Source organism: Hemicordylus capensis, chromosome 6 (genome assembly GCF_027244095.1).
Source record: "Hemicordylus capensis ecotype Gifberg chromosome 6, rHemCap1.1.pri, whole genome shotgun sequence".
Lineage (NCBI taxonomy): Eukaryota > Metazoa > Chordata > Lepidosauria > Squamata > Cordylidae > Hemicordylus > Hemicordylus capensis.
Window position 1 is genome coordinate 124,158,934 of NC_069662.1, and position 18,754 is coordinate 124,177,687.

The 18,754-nt window shown below is 41.5% G+C and overlaps 1 protein-coding gene across 6 annotated transcripts in view; it reads left to right on the top strand.

Annotated features, from left to right (window-relative positions):
- AGMO (alkylglycerol monooxygenase) overlaps window positions 1-18,319 on the top strand; it is a 178,744-nt gene extending 160,425 nt beyond the window's left edge. For 3 of the 6 annotated variants that reach the window (XR_008310084.1, XR_008310087.1, XR_008310088.1), the window contains 4 exons: window positions 15,134-15,219; window positions 16,563-16,692; window positions 16,878-16,988; window positions 17,171-18,319. Coding sequence is in view for 1 of the 6 variants with exons in the window: in XM_053263320.1 (XP_053119295.1) it covers window positions 15,134-15,219; window positions 17,171-17,201 (117 nt within the window). In the remaining 5 variants the exon portion in view is untranslated. The remainder of the gene's footprint in view (window positions 1-15,133; window positions 15,220-16,562; window positions 16,693-16,877; window positions 16,989-17,170) is intronic. The other 3 variants (XR_008310085.1, XR_008310086.1, XM_053263320.1) reach the window with 3 other exon arrangements.
- Window positions 18,320-18,754: the final 435 nt, after the last annotated feature.

Genomic DNA, 18,754 nt, shown 5'->3' on the forward strand with positions numbered 1-18,754 from the left:
CTCGGGGCTGTCCTTAGGATGGGGCGACTCGGGTGGCCGCCCCCAGCCCTGCACTGACACAGTCCCTGCTCTGGGGACATTGCAACATGCCCTGCTCGCTCTCTCCCAGAACCAACAATTCACCTTTCCTCCTGCAGCACAAGCTGAGAGCTGACCTTTTATTTAGCACGTTGCAGGCTTGTCTCCTATTGAAAGGCTCCCTGACTGAGCTCCTTCCCTCTCCACTGCTGCCTCTCAGCTATTTGGCAGGTGGGTGGGGCCTCCGGAGAGGTCTCTAGCTGCCAGCCTCCCTGAAGCCTGAAGCTCTCCAGTGCTGGTTGGCAGGCAGGCTGCCTGTTGCAGGCAGCAGAGAAGGAAGAAAGGAGGAAGAGTGGCCAGAACTTGCTGCCCATGCCCACCACAGTGCTGTGCACACCCTCTGCCCTGCTCTGCCCAACCTGTGCCTGCAACCAGCCAGACTCCTCAGATCTCGTAATGGAGGTATAATGCGATTTGCTTTTTGTGGTTATTCTCCGCCCCCACCCCCACTTTGTATATTTATGGAATGACTTGCCATAGGGCTTTGATATTGGGCACAGATGTAGGGCAGTTTGGAAGGCTCTGGATATTTAATTTGAAAACAGATTGGGAAATGTATTGATTTTTAATATTAAAATAGGTGACTTGTTTCATGGCAGAAAATTACAAAAATGTAATGTCTGAAACTGAAGCCACCCCCCCCCGACCATCATTCTACTCCCATATGGAGGAATTTGCCCTTTGCCTTCATAAAAAATGGTGTTTTACAACCTCTGTTTTTAACTGCTAATTGATTGTAATTGTTTTGTTTTAATGTAAACCGCCCTGAGCCATTTTGGAAGGGTGGTATAGAAATTGAATGAATGAATGAAACATCCCCCTTTCTGTCCCAGCTTTTAGATCACCTGGAATGACTTGGCATAGGGCTTTGGTATTGATCACAGATGTAGGGCATTTTGAAGTAGATAGGACAAATTATTGGTTTTTAATACTTTTTTGCGTTTTTTAAAGGGCAGAAAATTACAAAAACCTGGAATAAACAAAAAAAATGATACACACACACACACACACACACATATATTTTTTCTCTCTCTTGTTGATTTGCAAAGTTGATTTGCAGTCCAGAAGGTCTGAGTGAGAACTGTGAGGCAAGGGTCATGTGTTGTGTTTTTTATTTTTATTTTTTCCTTACAAATGCACTATATGCCCAAGCTGGTTGGATATATCCAAAACCCTCACTCAGTTACTCACACAATTTACACCATATGTCATCAATCAATATGATCCTGTAATCATATCAAATGGTAAGGAAGCCCCACAAATTCTGATTCGCCCCCAGCCCTGCACCCCTCTATGGACAGCCCAGTTTCCCCTCCTCTGGTAGGAGTCATGACACTTACATTCTGCCATTCCACTTCCAAACTGGGGGAGTTCAAAGTAGAGTATGTAACAGCACCAGTAAAAACAGTAAGAGTAAACAATTCACCTGTGATGGGGTCAGTTGGCTTTCTGAACAAGAGAACCTCTGTCCTCTCTGGATTGAATTTCTGTAGAGTCAGAGCTTTAAATAGCATTTGAATTTGAGTCAGAACTTTTTGGAAGAGGAGAGGGTACCAATAAACATCCAATCCATACAAATAAGCAACTATGTGGTAGCCACTTAGAATGGAAGGGAACTGAACTCATAAGGTGAGCCTACCCTGTGTAGCCACTGACATTTGGGTGCACCAATTTTACAATACTTCAAGGAGCTAAATATCCATCTCTTTAGAAAAGTATTCTAATATTATATCTGCACTTAACTAGTGAGTTTTAACTTATAATTTTTAATTTGGTTTTAATGGAGCATCTTGTTTTTAGTAAATTGAGTAAAGTTTTTTTTAGTACATTAATAAAATAATTAATATTATTAATATTGTTTGTGAGTCACCCCATTTTTTGGTGATTATATGAGCTACCTGAAGCAAGTAAGTGTGTGTGTGTGTGTGTGTGTGTGTGTGTGTGTGTGTGTGTGTGTGTGTAAATGAATACCATTTCAACTACTCCTTAAAAATGTGTATGGTGTGATCCATATGGCAAGCAATGGATCTGCAATGACTAGCAGCTACACACTACATGCAACAATTTTTACATAACTGGGATTTCAGGCAGCCGTCACAGAGCTTATTAGTAAGAAATGGGCCTGATTTCATAATCAAAGGCTTTAACCTGGTCATAAAATTTCTGTTTGAGATGGAGAATGTTTGTGCATACTTACACCTTTTATTTTAATAGCTTAAGTGCCCGGAAAAAAATGCTTTTCACATTTTTTCATTGTTTATGCAACCATTACCTGTGTTTCCAAGGCTTATTTAAAACAGCTGGAGGGCTTCAGCTTTCTTCCTCCTTTATTGGAACTCTTGCCAGAACAGGTAGTCAAAAACGGAAAGTAGGGGAAAATTTGAGCATCTGTGTGCACGTTCTCTCTCCCTCCCTCTCTCTTAGGAAAACAGCTGTAGCTTCCATAGGAAGCACTCATTTTTCCCATCAGCCAAGTCTCTGCATACCCTTGGGTCCTCTTTTGGCACAGCTCATCAAGTAGGATGCAGTTTATGGCTTAGAACTTATGAGAGAAAGCATTCGGGCAGCCCCTTTCCCTGGCAGAACACTGAGAGCAATTTCCCAAGCTGTAAACCACATGTGAGCATCTGACCTCTTGTTAGCACACCATGGGAGAGGTTAACAATTGTTGAGACTTCAGGCATCCCTTTGACATGGAAGCAAAACAATAACAAGCTTTTCCAGGATACAATATGCTTTTAAAAAAAATTTTTAGAAACCCAGAATGGGGTTTAGGAAACAATATAATTTAAACAAGAAACAGAATTCGCTGTAATTGTTTAATCATTTTAACTGGTGGATAATAACACAAATGTATCATGAGAAGAACAGATTAACAAGCCCATTTCAAACAATGGTTTGAAGACAGATGATGCAGACAGATTGCTGAAGCTGAACAGGTCTGCGTCTTACCAGTTTCTGGGTGAAAAACAGCCTAAAAACTCCATATACGATGCCATAATGGAAGAAACTTCATCAGAAATAATCTAATCAATACAGATGCTGATGAATTTCAGGCATCTGTGTGTCCTCCCTGTATGAAGGCTCAAAAGAGGCTGTCTCCAATGAGAGGTGAACCTTTTGATCCTCTTTTGTCCTTGCTACCTTGGTATGCTGTTGAGTGGTGCCATAAACGGGGGCAATAGTAACACACTAGGTTGGGGAGAGCTGTTTTCTCCCCCTTTCATTGCTCTGATGGGCTGCAGTATATCACTAGAGAGTCTGTACTGAGATTCACCAAGCCTGACATGCTGGGGAGCAGTGCACCAGGGTGATGAAGGATGCTGTGGTGGTGGTGGTGGTGGTGTTGCTGCTGCCGCCGCCGCCTGGCACAGTGCTCCACAGCACAGCTGGGCAATGAAGAAGAAAGGGGAAACTTCCACACTCCCCATGAGTCACTACTGTTTCTCCCACCATTGCCTCAGATCAGGTAATTGAAGGTGGGTGGAGTGTGTTTTAAGGGAGTCCGAGAGGGGAAATATTTGAGAATAGTTGGCAAGGAGGGGATGGTGTGATTTTCCAAGTCTTGGACTGGCTCAGAAAATGATCCACTTTCTTCCCAGTTGGTGGAAGGGAAGAAATTGGGATCATCAGTTAAACCGAGGTGGGTGTAGGACTGTTCTAGTAAGTAGCCAAGATGAATTTTGCTTGTTGTTAAGAATAGTAAATGGTACAACCAATGCCAACTGTACAAAGGGGCACCTTTGAAGTGATCATTCACTTATATTTAGTAGGGGAGAGCAATCGCCCCTATTCCAGCCTGGTACCATGTCTCTTGTAGTGCCTTTTTCCTGGTGTGCCTTTTTTGTCCCAAAGGCCTCTACAATCTAAAGACAAATTGTTGTCTTTAGATTGTAGAGGCCTTTGGGACTGGGAACTATTATTTCATTTATTTTGCTATGTAAACTGCTTTGAGAATTTCTTTTGCTGAGAAGTGGTCTTTAAAAATTAATAATGATAAATGTTCTAATGTGAAGGGTAGCGTGATCTGACTTCTTCCCATAGCTGTTGGGTGCAAAAAAGGGTTTAATGTAGCTATATAGGAACATAGGAAGCTGCCATATACTGAGTCAGATCATTGTTCTATCTAGTTCAATATTGTCTTCACAGACTGGCAGCGGCTGCTCCAAGGTTGCAGGCCGGAATCTCTCTCAGCCCTATCTTGGAGAAGCCTGGGAGGGAATTTGAAGATCTTCTCAGAGTGGCTCCATCCCCTGAGGGGAATATCTTACAGTGCTCACACTTCTAGTCTCCCATTCAAATGCAACTAGAGTGGACCCTACTTAGCTAACGGGACAAGTCATGCTTGCTACCACAAGACCAGCTCTCCTCTCCTGGCATATACAGCACTCTGTAGAAAACAAGCATGAATAAACTTGGCAGCTTAACCATGTCTATCTCTCAAATTATCATCTTGCTGGTTGCACTCACCAGCCTTTTCCTGAGGCACTTAGGGACATCAGTGGCTTTGTCTCCCACTCTGCCTCTTCTCCATCCTGAAAATAACTCTTTGCAATGGAACACATATTAATGGTCTCAGGACTGCAGCCATGGGTGCAAGCCAACCCACTGGTAGGCAATTTATGTCCAATATGTAGTACATTAATGGTCTATTTTATTTTTTAAAAAATGTTTGGCAGTGTACTGTCAATTAAACCACAAAGTATGTTGTGATTCCTACAGCGATGTGTATATAAAATTTAACTGAGACTGCTGACAGGTGCCAAAGTAAATGAGATGATGTATTGTGGGGAATGTACTTTCCATGGTGATATTTTTAAAAAATGAAGTCCAGTGTGATTGTAATCAGTATGAAATAATAAGTCTGATGTAGATGAAATTTGTGTTGAATATTTTCTAATACATTTCCCCCCCCCCATCCATTTCTAAACAGCAGATTATACAAATATGTTTTTCTCTTCATTGTAATACTTGTAATAACATATAAATCTGTATTAAAGTGTAAAATTAAATTGCCTATATAGCTTTTTCATGTTCTTAGAACTTTTATTTTAGGAGAGAGTCCATAAAGAAACATTTGCCTCTTATGTGTTACATAAAGCATTGCATTGATGAAAACATTTGCCTCTTATGTGTTACATAACAGCATTGCATTGATGAAAAGTACAAGTAACACAAGAGCAAAATTTTACAGTTCATTTGATGAAAACATTAGTGAATTAGTCTTCTCAGTGGCCAGCAGAGGGCAGCGTTTAACATTGCAGGAACTTATGCAGTTGCTGGTTGTTTAAGTTTGGGTTGTATGTTTAGGAATGTAAGAGAAGATTTTCCAGCAACTGAGAGGAAGTGCATCATCAAAAGAGCGCTATTTATTTATTTATTTATCATATTTCTGTGCCACCTGACATGAATCCCTAGATAAGTGAAAACACAACAAATATAAAAACAGAATAAAATGATTAAAATAATTGTCATATTAAAACAATGCATTAATTAAAAGCCTGAGAAAACAGGTGTGTGTCATAAGGGTCTTTTGAAAAACAGCCAGAGATGGAGAAACTAATTATAACAGGGCGTGCATTCCAAAGCACCAGGACAGCCACAGAGAAGGCCTGGTCCCAAGTAGCCACCCAACAAGCCAGTGGTAGCTGTAACCGAACGCTCCCCAGGAGGGTTCATGATAAAGGAGGACTCTCTTAAATACCCTGAACCCAAGCCATTAAGGGCTTTTTAGGTAATAACCACTACTTTGTACTTTGTTTGGAAACATATTGGCAGCCAGTGCCTTTCTTTTAAAGTCGGTGTTGTATGGTCTCTTTGGGTTATCCCGGAGACCGGTCTGGCTGCCACATTCGTTTCTAGACTACATACAAAGGCAGCCCCACCTAGAGTGCATTACAGTAATCAAGCCTAGAGGATAGTCCTCCCCATTGCCTTAGCCTGAGAGACCAGAGAGAGTTTTGGATCCAGGAGGACTCCCAAGCTATGTACTAGGAATGTTCAAAACATTTCGAGCTCGAAAGTTTCTGATTTGAAATGGGATATTTTGAGTGCTCCGTGCTGAAATACAATGTCGTTCAAATGAAGGCTCGTTCCGCCAGAACAACCAGCTCAACCAGTGGCTCTGAAAACATTCTGCGCACATGCATTCTGTTCTGAGATTGGAACGGAATGCAGATCCCATTCTGTGGAATCCCTACTGCGTACTTGTTATTTCCAGGGGAATATAAGCTCATCCAGAACATCTAAATCATTTCTTGAATTCACACACACACACACACACACACACACACACACACACAGAGAGAGAGAGTCAGTAACTCTGTCTTATTTTGATTCAATTTCAGTTTGCTATCCCTCATCGAGCCCATTACTGCCCCCAGGCAGACATTTAGGGAAGTTATGCCATTACCTGATGAAGTTGATATGGAGAAATAGATCTGGGTGCCATTAGCATATTGATAACACCCTGCACCAAACTTCCTGACGATCTCTCCCAGTGGTTTCATGTAGATGTTAAAAAGAATTGGGGAAAGTATGGAGCCTTGTGGAACTCCATACAATAACTGTCACGTTGCAGAGCAACAGTCACTAAGCAACACCATCTGGAATCTACCAGGGAGGTAGGAACGGAATCGCTGTAAAACAGTGCCACCCAATCCCAACTCCCTCAGGTGAACCAGAAGGATACCATGGTCAATGGTATTGAAAGCCACTGAGAGACCCAGAAGGATCAACAGACTCACACTCCCTCTGTCACTACCCAATTGGAGATCATGCAAGACGGTCACAGCTCCATAGCCTGCCTGAAAACCTGTTTGAAATGGATCTAGATAATCTATTGCCTCCAATACTGCCTGGAGCTGAGGGGCCAACACTCTCTCACCTTGCCCAATCATGGAAGACTGGAGACAGGTCTATAATTGGCTTACTCTTGAGGGATCTAGTGCAGGTTTCTTCAAGTAACATCTAATAATAGTCTCCTTAAGGCAATGAGGCATCCTGTCCTCCTTCATAGAAGCTTTTATAATATATGCCAGACCCTCTCTGATAGTACTATATAATACTCTGATAGCAGATTAAAGGAGCCGTGTTGGGCAAGGCTCATGAAAACAGGTGATAGGATAATGGGAAGAAACAGATTATACTCTGGGTATAGCCAGTGTGCCAGACATTTCAACCTGGGATCCATTTTAAGAATCATAGTCTAGAACTTGTGGCATAGGAGCAGTTCATTGCAAAATAGGGATATTTGTATACACTATCAGCAAGGGCGTAACTACCATTAGGCAAAGGGAGGTGGCTGCCTGGGGGCCCCCACGCCTCGAGGGGCCCCCCAGAGGCAAGTCACATGTGAAGTGAGTGTGTGTGTATCAGCGAGGGGCCCATTTTAAAATTTTGTCTCTGGGCCCACTCCAGCCTCATTACGCCCCTGACTATCAGTCCATTCCATATTTCTGTAGGTGCTTCAGTACTCATGCATTATCTGCAATCTTGGGAATTGACCTCTGTGCATACTGGAATATATTTGTAGAACTGTCCCTGAAGTGGTTTTAAAGAGAAATCTTCATTTACCTGAGAGCTCTGCCTACACATTGAGACTTTCATGGGAGAACCCATTTCCCTTCTGGATTTTGTGTATATGTGTATGCGCGTGTGTACACACACACTTATTATTATTGTTATTTTATTATTGTTGTTTTATTAAAGTTATGACAATGAAATATTCATGCCATTACAGTTTCTCTCAGAATTAAAAGCACTGCAATTCTCATCTACTGTCATTTATTTATTTAATGCCAAAAATCACTGGACACTGGTCACAAATGAAAAGATAAACCAGGGACTGCCCTCAGGCTTACAGTCTAAAGAATTATTTTAATCACAATGCGAATATGTGATGTGTAGCTTGGTTGACATGGAAAGGAATAATCTACTTACAGCAGAATTTCAGACACAATAAAGTATATTTAGTTTATTTTTGCTTTAGAATGTCAACTCATCACCCAACTATCAATTTCTGATAAACTTATCTTTATACCTAAGAGATGTAACGAATTGATGAAGATGAGTCATAGAATGCAATCCTATGACTTGCTGAACCAGCAAAAGCACAAAATGTTATTCAGTGGATAAATAAGTGGATGAATTTACACATCTAGCAGAACTGTTGGCTCAGCTGAACTGCGGAGTGTATGTAGGAGCCCGGCATTTGGTGCTGGGATAGCTGTGTCAGCACTGGGCATATCACTCCTATCTGACAGTGTCAGCATATCTTGTCTTTACAGCGCAAGTAGTAGGCTTCTGTTCTACTTCCTCCTCCTGTCTTGTCCTACTTGCAGTCTGTCCTGCACTTCAAATTTTGGTTATAGATGTCAGCTTCCAACTGGACTGCAACTAGGTCAGGATATGCAGACACGGGCAAGTTCAGATGCCATGCCCAATGTCGGCATGACTGACATAACACCAGAAGTTGGGTTTCTGCGCATACTCTCTGTAATGTGCAAAGCTGCCCTGTGTCTGTGTTTTGTTAACACTACAGAAGAACAGGGCATGTTCTCTCTCCTGCTGTTGCTCCCCTGCAACTGGAATTGAAGCATTGTACCTCTGAGGCTGGAGGTGACGTATAGTCACCAGACTAGTAGCCATTGATAGACCTGTTCTCCATGACATGTCTAGCCCCTTTTTAAAGCCATCCAAGCTGGTCGCCATCACCACATCCCATGGCAAGGAATTCCATAGATTAATTATGCCCTGTATGAAAAAGTACTTTCTCTTGTCGGTCCTAAATTTCCCAACCTTTAGTTTCATGGGATGACTCCTAGTTCTAGTGTTGTGAGAGAGGAAGAAAAATTTCTCTCTGTGCACTCTCTCCACTCCATGTATAATATTATACAGCTCAATCTTGTCCCCCCAATTAGTTGTTTCTTTTCCAAAGTAAAGAGCCCCAGATTCTGTAGTCTTTCCCCATAAAGAAGGTGCTCCAGGCTCCTGATCATCATGGTTGCCCTCTTCTGCACCTATGATTCCATAGTAATCATAGGAAGCATAATGGTAAAGGTTTAAGGCAAGTGTGGAAGACTTAATTCAGATAGATCCTTCAGTATCAACCTAATTTATAATCTGCCATGGTTGTCTTTTTGGCTAGGTAACTTTGCACTCCCTTTCTATCTCTACTCTGAGGTGAGAATCACATCTGTTGGTGTTTGGCCCACTCTGTGGAGAGAGTGATATTTGACCTGGTCACCAGATGAAGGCAAACTATGTGTTCTCATCCTGCAGAAGTGACCAGGGCAGGTAGCAGCAAGAAGGAAAGTTCCTTTCCATCTTTATTTCACCAGTGCAAACGGAACTAACAGAGTACTTTGCTGCAGAAGTAGACTCTTACATACTACAAGAGTATATGAAGCACAACTTCAACTATGGCCTTTTCTCCAAATCTTGTATGAAAGCATCTGTCAAGCTTTTGACCAGTTTTTGTTTCCTGAAATTCCACTTCTGAATCCCTCAGAGGACGGGGGGGGGGGAATCACTGTTGTTTGTGGGTTTTAAGGAGTCATTAACAGCAAGACTGCTGAATTATTTTGAACTGCCAAAGAGGAAAGGTTCTCTAATGGTTCAAACTATATGCAGGTTGCCTACAATAAATTATTTTGTATACTAGTTTGATGGGAATTATTGATGACAACTGTTTTCAGCAGCAGGTCAGCTTCTCATGTTTGTATAAGTTTGTAAAATTAGAAATATGTCAAACTTAGTTCCTTCTGAGCAGTTAATGTGATTAAAATAGAGAGCAAGGAACACTATTATTCACTGGTTTGGGAGTAATTTCAACTTTCCAGTTGTCCTAGATCCCACCTCACTCCATCTGACAGTCTCAGATGCATGCCTTGGGGGCAGTTCTTTAATCTTTCCACTGTTGGACTGCTTGGGAAGGCCAACTGTAGGCAGTGGATTGTTTCTTTAGATCAGAAACAAGACAAAACCTCCTCTTATCCCGGTGCAATAGCGGAGAAGTACTCCAGTGAAAGAAAAAAGAATACAAATCACTCCCTTGACTACATCTTAAATTGTTAGATGATGGTGGTGAGAACTGCTAGTTATTGCCCAGCATGTTACCCAGCATTACTAAGAGCTTCACAGAGAGGCTGCTGCAGAGCTCAGCCAAAGTCTTGACACACAACCAATCATTCATTCTGGGACTCTGCACAGACCGTCACACGCTCATGCTGCACGACCCTCAGGGACATATTTCTGGAAGCCAAAAATGCTTTTGAAGGAAGGGAAGAGCAGCAAAAAACACTTTCCCTCTCCTCCCCTTGCACTCTCAATCATCTGCATGACTTAGCCTTTGGCTAAGCTCTTCAAGAGCCCCTCTGGTAGACTGCAGCTCTTCCTTTGCCCTAATAATGCTGCAGAAAATGGCTGCTGTTTATTGATTGGGTGATTTATGCCATGTCTGAATGTTGTCCAAACAGTGTTCACAGAAAAAGCATAGTAGGCGGAAGGTGGTTCTCTGTCCCCAAAGGGTTCATAGCCTAAAAAGAAACACAGGGTAGACACCAGCAGCACAAACTGGAGCAAAGCTGTGCTGGGATTGAAAAGGGATAGTTGCTCTCCTACTCTGTGTGTGCTAGCTAGCTAGCTATTTATTTATTTATTTATTCATTCATTCATTCATTCATTCATTCATTCATTCATGCCGGCTCTTTTTTTAAAGTCTCACATGTTCCAAGGCAACAAGGGAGATGCAAAAATTCCCCCCTTCGTGCACTTCCTATATTTCCTGAATGTTCCTATGTGTCTGAAAACTATTGGAAAGCAGTAGGCCCTGGATCTCTTAGGGTCTTCTCACTGGAAGTTGTGGCTCCAGCCTGGCTTCTGCTCAGAGCAGAATTATGGCCCATCCCTGGAATTTAACTATTCCTGAAATTCTTTTAGGCTCAGGATTTAGGACATTACTGGAGGGAGGAAGTTTCTTGTGGTGGTGAGGCACTGTGAATGACTGCCTGCCTGCCTTTGCCTTTCAAGCATATAGAGCCAGGGTAGCCAACCCAAGCCTTTCCAGCTTTTGTTGGACTACAACTCTTGTCGTCCCTAGTTGCTTGTGGCTGGGGGTGATGGCAGTTGTAGTCCAACAGCAGCTGGAAAGTCTCAGTTGGCCACCCTGATATAGCATAACAATATATTGTTGAGTTTCACGGTTGTGCTTAATGGTTGTGTGATGACGTTGGGACAGAGGGAGTCCCTGAGACTTGCCTAAATTATCCAAAGTCACTTACTGAGTCTGTCATGGAGGTAGGATTTGACCTCACATTTCACTACATTAGCCACAGGACTCACTTGGGTTTCTACATATTGTAATCTATATATTACATATACAGTGGTCCCTCGACTTACGAACTACTCGACATCCGAAGTTTTCGACTTACGAACGACAAAAATGACCAGAAGTCGTTGCCGGTTTAGATGCGGCTTCCTCGACTTACGAATTTTTAGATGCGGTTTCCTTGACTTACGAATGTTTCCAGACCTCTGTGGGTGTGCTTTTCGACTTACGAAAATTTCGACCTACGAACGTGCGTTCGGAACGGATTAACTTCATAAGTCGAGGGACCACTGTAATCTGCAAAGTTCTGATTTGTTCTTCATATTGCAGTCAGTAGTTAAAAACAAAACAAAAAAAATACCCCACCACATATTTCAAAGGACTGGATAGTTCAAATGGTTGTATTTATCTGCTTCATTTATCTGCCCTCTTTCGGCTAGGGTTTCTCAAGGTAGTTTTCAACCCAGAATAATAGCTTGTAATCTAATGGACGTGAGCCAAGAAGAAAAGGGACTCAAAAGGAATAGGAAAATAAGCAAATAATGCATGTACCAATTGTTGCATAATAGGGCAAAAAAAAAAAAGGTTAAATAATAACCAGTTTCAGTCCATGGAGAGGAGAAACCAGATGATAACCAAACTGCTGAAGAGGTCTCTCAGCAGGGCCTCTTTCTGTTGAAGTCCGGTGAAATGGCTACTGAGGGAAGAGTTCCAAGGGAGGAGGCACCAAATGGCAGTTTTTAAGCTATGCAATGAGCCAAAGTCAGTACTTCAATGTGATCCTGTAAATCAGTGTGGACCTGGAGCATATTTATAATGTGCTTCACTGGCCTATTCCTTTCAGGGGGGCAGCTGTTAGGATCTGCATCAGCTTCAGTCCCACTAACCAACTTTCAAGGCCAGTCCTAAGGTCATAAAGGCATGAATGATGGATGAATGTATGCATTCCATCCCCCTTTCCCCTGATTCTGCTGTCTAGCTCCTTCAGGATTTGTCATGCCAAATTATTTATTATTTTATTTTATTTGTCAAGTTTGTATACCGCCCCAAACTTTCGTCTCTGGGCAGTTAACAACAACATAAAACAAGTTAAAACATACAAGAAATCTTAAAACAATTAAAGCAATCTAAAAATTAAAAACAAGTTAAAATTTAAAAATTTTAAAAGCTGGAAAAGCTTGGCTGAAGTGGTGGGTTTTCAAGTGCTTTTTTAAAATGGCCAGAGATAGGGAGGATCGTACTTCAGTAGGGAGCGCATTCCACACTCTCGGGGTAGCGACCAAGAAGGCCCGTCCGCGTGTGGCCACCAGCTGCATCTGATGACCTCAATGGGCAGTGGGGGTCATAATGAAGAAGATGTTCTCCTAAATACCCAGGGCCTAAGCCATTTAGTCCCAAATCTATTTTAAGAACTAGTCCCAAAATTTTATAAACTGGGTAGCAAGGCTAATTCTGCAGTATGAAATTGACTCATAAGTAGAATATTGCATCTTCATTATGAAAACAGCAACAACAAAACCTTGGACATGCTTGGCTTTGAATACTTCATGTTTTTGTTTTCAGTTTTAATGGAAGTCAAATGGATTCTGCAGTGCACTGTGTGTTTTGGCATTCTTTAATTTCATATGCTCCTGTCCCAGCACTGCAATGTGTTCAATACATTTTGTACACTTAATAACGACATTTCTTAAAACAGAAAGAGATTACCTCACTGTATTGCAGGGTGGGTGTGGGTGGGATATGGACCCTTTTGAAGGATTTATCCTCACTATTTATATAATAGCAGCTATCGCAGTCTCAGTTGAGAACACTTCCTTGGGCTTATTGACCTATGGTAGTTATCCACAGAAACACCATTATCCAGGTGTTTCTCCACAAAACAGCCCTGGATTGTAGTTTAAATTTTCTTTCATAACTGTAGATTCACCTTCTGTGACAGTAAGGTCGTAGAATCATATTTAGTTATAGCCCCATAAAAAGCATTAAGCAATGTGAAGAGAAGACCCTTGTTTTCATCTCTAACTTTGTGGATAAAACAAACACAGATAAATTGTGAAAGTATCAAAAATCTTTCCCAACTTTGCCATATTTAGAGGTTACACTTAAATCAAAACTATGATTAAATTTAGGGTTTTCTATCAGGTCTCCTGCATATTGGGGGGTGGGAGATGGGGAGTGGCATGAACTAGATTCCAGAAATTGTTCCTAAAGGTAATGGAACCTTTTCCCCTACTAACCCGGCACTCTGAGCCTAGCTTGTCCAGGACTAACTCCTGGTGTATTGTCATTACGACCATTACAAAGGAAGGGACAGTAGCTCTCACCAAGCCCAACTGGAAAATACTGGTTCAACTGCAGGTGTTCTAGTAGTTCTAGTTCTGTACTAGGCTGCTTGTGCATAGTGATGTGGAAACCAGTTCAGTTTGACAGTTCGCGGTCGAACTGAACCAACCCCTTTTAGGTCCGACCCTGGACTGAACCCCCCTCCCCTCGGACGTTCACAAGTCAATTTTTTCTTTTAAAAAAAGTTTTAGTACTTACCTCCTCTGGGGCTTCTCCGAGGCCATGGGGGGATGTCTGCGGAGGTTCCCCCTCCAGCCTTCCTTGTGGCAAGAATTGCCCGGTTTGGGCATTCTTTGGCCCTTTCTGGGCTTTCCCCCATAGCAGTGGCCATTTTGGAGGCTGCTGTGCATGTGCAATGAGCCCCTGTGTGTCCTCTAAAATGGCCACCGTAAGGGGGGAAAGGCCCGGAAAGGGCCAAATAATGCCTGAACTGAACACTGGTGGGGGGAGGTGAACCTCCCCAGACACCCCCCGTGACCTCAGAGAAGCCCCCCAGAGGGGATAAGTACAAAAGAAATTTGAAAATATGACTCATGCACACACACACACCCAACCAAACTGCAGAGTGTTCGATGACAAAACTGAAATGTCCTAGTCCTGTTTGGATCTGGTTTTGTGCACACCCCTGTTTGTGTGTCCTGTGGTCCTTTTCAGAGTAAAACCAGGTCATGAATATCAAATGTATGAGACTCAGCTGAAAGTTTTCAGTTGAAGGTGAAAAAGTAAACAAAATTGATTTCCATGCTTTTCATGTTTTTGTCTAGTGGCCAGTATATAGTAGCTACCATTTTTTCTCAGAACATCTATCATAACAATACTGTATAATGTCAAAGCAGTGCTCAGAGGGTGGGAAATAGTGGCATCAGGGAGCACCGTTGAATCGCCCTCCAAAAAACACCTAAATTCTACCCACCACTTTCACTGCCTACAAATGAGGTGGTTAAATGGGACCATTTCAACTCGGTTCTGTCTTCAATAGTTGCCTTTCGTTTTGTTGATATCATTTAGTTTATTAATCTACTGTACATTAATAAATAGTTTTGTAATTCTGTGATCCATTTAAGTGAGGCTTGCACAAGATTATTTTCTGTTGAATTGTGCCATCATTTAGTAAGAGTGTAGATCAGGCTTGCTCAAATTTGGCCCCTGCAGTTGTTTTTGGACTACAACTCCCATAACCCCTAGCCACAATGGCCAATGATTAAGGGAGTTGTAGGCCAACATCTGCAGGGAGGCCGAAGTTGAGCAGCCCTGATGTAGATGGTTATAGCTAACTTCATAATTTGAAAATGTGCCTACAGTTTAATTTCTACTCAGAAATGTTATGAAATAGAGTTTGATTTGATGCATGTATGTGTGTCTCCCTCTGTTTTCATATCACAGGTGTTGTTTTCTCTCTGCATCGCTTTCTGGGGAGTACAAATGATAAAGCAACTGACCTCAAGCAAAATGGCACCTAAAAGAAATCTGTAAGATTCTTCACTTTAATTATAGATAGAATGCATTCTGTTCACAGAGTTCTTTTGCTAGGAAGTACACCTTTAAAAAGTTTTATTTTTGTGCCTTCGTAGAGTTATAAACCTTCTCAGTGTAAAATAAAAGAAGCTAGCATCAGTTTCTAAAACAGAGAGTACACCTGAATGAAGTTTTTTGTTTCATCAGTTTTTAACAATTGATGGAGGGGAAATATGTCTTGAATGGGAAAACACAGTCCAACTCTCTTCCAGGCACTTATGGCAATTCTACCATTAGTTATAGATGAGCACGTCTTTCTAATTTAACTATTGTAATGAACAGGTTAACAGGAACCAGGTTGTAACCAAATTAAATTGAAATGGGTAAATATAATTCGCAATTACTGGGTGGGTTCACACAACACAGTATCAAGTAAGTATAGTAGATGTGCTGGTTTCCGCCAGGGACGGGGAAGAGGTTGCTGCTGCTTTCGTATCTTAAGAACTCAGAAATGTTGCATGGATATCTCAGCCTGTCATTGTCAAGCTGTTGGTGCCAGATGTTGGGCAAAGGTTGGATTGAGGTGGGTACCAGATATTCTCTGCCTGACATCTCTGGGTACTTGATACAAAAGTGGTAGCAGCAGTAGGAGCGCATGTCTCGTGGGAGTCAGCGCTTCTCCCATACTTACTTTCAACCATGTCATGTGAACTCACCCCCTGCATTATTTTGAAACCTTAGAGATCTTCCTAGTATTTGGGTGGAGAAAGCTGCAAGCTAAGAGGAGGTGGCACTATGGAATAAATCTGCATTTAAATCATCTTAAGCTAAGATAGGAGATAAAAGCCAAGTTTAGTATGCAACTCTACATAAGCCACAGAATACATTTAAAACCTCACCACTTTTGTACATTTTGTTCCATTTTCAATAAGAAACAATATGAGACGTATGTTTTGACAGAGTCGTTCTTGGTTGGCATTTAGATATTTCTGGGACTGTGAATAAGAAAGTGCCTGAAATCTTTAGCATTTGTCATTCCTGGAGGGAAAATAAAATTCAGTACAAAAATGTAAAGACAAAGCTAAAGTGAGATGTCTTATTTATTAGAACATTTCTTTTATATTATATTGCCCATGGAAAGCCTGGCTCAGACTTCTGTTGTCTGCACGCAGCAGGAAAATGTGGAAACAGACCACAACCCGATGACAGGCCTTGTGCAGTTAATTTATTATTTGGAACCACAGTGGAAAATGATAGACAATTAGCCTGCCGTTTCACCCATCCCCAGTGCACGTGAACCACCATTGCTGACTTTGAGACTGCTCATTTTCTCTTTTTCCTATTTCTGGTGCAATAGACCTTTCTCTTTCCTTCATCCATGGATGGACTTCTATTTTGCATTGACATCTTGACATAAGTAGGAGAGCCTCAGTTCTTGTTCTGTTGTCTCCAGAAATGGACCATGTTGCAAGACAAAAAGAGTGCAGGTAGCAAACGTACAGCCATGAGAATATGGCCTCCAGTTATCATTTCTTCCCTTCTGCATTAGTCATAAGAGATTTCATCATCAGAACTTAGCTATAGAAGCATGAAAGAAGAAGATATCCTTTCCAGCATCCCTCCATCCCCATTCCATCTCCAGCACAGCACGTTTCTTATGTTTCTTTTTTAGATTGTGAACCCTTTGGGGACAAGGAGCCTATCCATCTATCTATCCATCTATATCTATGTACACTGCTTTGGGAGGATCATAGTACTGTACTGAAAAAGCCAAGTAGTTGAGGTACATGGCTGGTATTTAGCAGCATTCCCTGCCAACCTTTTTTAAAGTGCTCACTATATTTTGCTTTACAACTCAAAAAGTACATTTTAATATTTAGATGCCATAACATTAAGATGTCGTAAGCACACAGCTTTGCTGGATCAGACTTATGTCCTCCTAAACTTGGTATTTATTTCTTGTAGTGATCAAACAGATGTTCCTGGAAGCTCATAAGATGGCCATTCTGTACGATTTATCCCCAGCACTTGGTGAATACTGCTTCTGACATAATATAGAAGGACTATAAAAGAAGATACTGAAATGTGTGACATTTTGAAGATGTTCCTTTCTACTTTTTTCTCTTTTATGCAGTCAATTGTGTACATTAACTCATAATAGTAAAAGTAATGCCTCTGAAATTGTTTATCTTGACTATTTTAATATACTTAATTTCTTCTTATAATATGTATCTAATCCTTTTTAAAGGCATAAAAGCTAGTAGTCATCACTGCATCTCGTGGCAATAAATTCCACAAGTTAATCGCACATTGTCTGAAAAAGTACTTGCTTTTGCCTTGGAAACAATGCAACTAAGCAGATCTATGGGCAGATGTTCTCTCACCTTCTAAATATAAGTGTACAAACCTTTAGGGACTTTTAATACCAAAAGAACTCAACTCACCATTGCCTAATTTCATAGTTGTGAACTCCAGTTCTCAAGAAAATTGCACATTACTGTGCTAGCTGGCGTGTTACAGCTCATACTTACCCCTGCTAACTTGGCAAAGAGGCACCTTTTAACATGGTGAATCTCTTTTTTTAGCAGGGGAGTATAACTGGACCTATCCACCCCCAGCACAGTACTTAGGAACATAGGAAACTGCCATATACTGAGTCAGATCATTGGTCTATCTAGCTCAGTATTGTCTTCACAGACTGGCAGCGGCTTCTCCAAGGTTGCAGGCAGGTATCTCTCTCAGCCCTATCTTGGAGAAGCCAGGGAGGGAACTTGAAACCTTCTGCTCTTCCCAGAGCGGCTTCATCCCCTGAGGGGAATATCTTGCAGTGCTCACACATCAAGTCTCCCATTCAGATGCAACCAGGGCAGACCCTGCTTAGCAATGGGGACAAGTCATGCTTGCTACCACAAGACCAACTCTCCTCTCCTCTCACTTCCACTGGCTGTTGCTGGTGTCTATCTCTCTTTAGATTGTGAGCCCTTTGCAGACAGGGATCCATTGTATTTATGTTGTTTATTTGTTGTTTCTCTGTGTAAACCGCCATGAGCCATTTTTGGAAGCGCGGTATAGAAATTGAATGAATGAATGAATAAATAATAGTCAAAACTCTAATACTATATACCAGTACTGTAATTTTCAGCAAACTGTTAGTAAGTACTGAAGTTGTTTGACAGAGCCAGGTGGAAGATAAGATAAGAGTTGTTAAGGTGTTACATTTCTGCATACTTCTTTGGTATATATCATCTTATATAGGACTTGGATGTAAAACATACATTGCAATACTTGTTCACAGTCTACATGTTACACACATAATTTATTTCATGTGTATCCTTCCTCTACTTATATTTCATTATTTCAGCACCATCCTTTAGAGCCTTTCAAGTCTCTCTTACGTAATCTTCCTTGTCTTTTTGCTACTTTGGTCTGTCAGTCACTATCATCCTATTTAAATCTCAAGATGTCCCGTTGCTCATTTCACAAGCTGCTTTCTGACATGATGGCTGTGTGTAAAGGCGTAGTCCCAAAAAAGCAGTAGCATCAGATTAA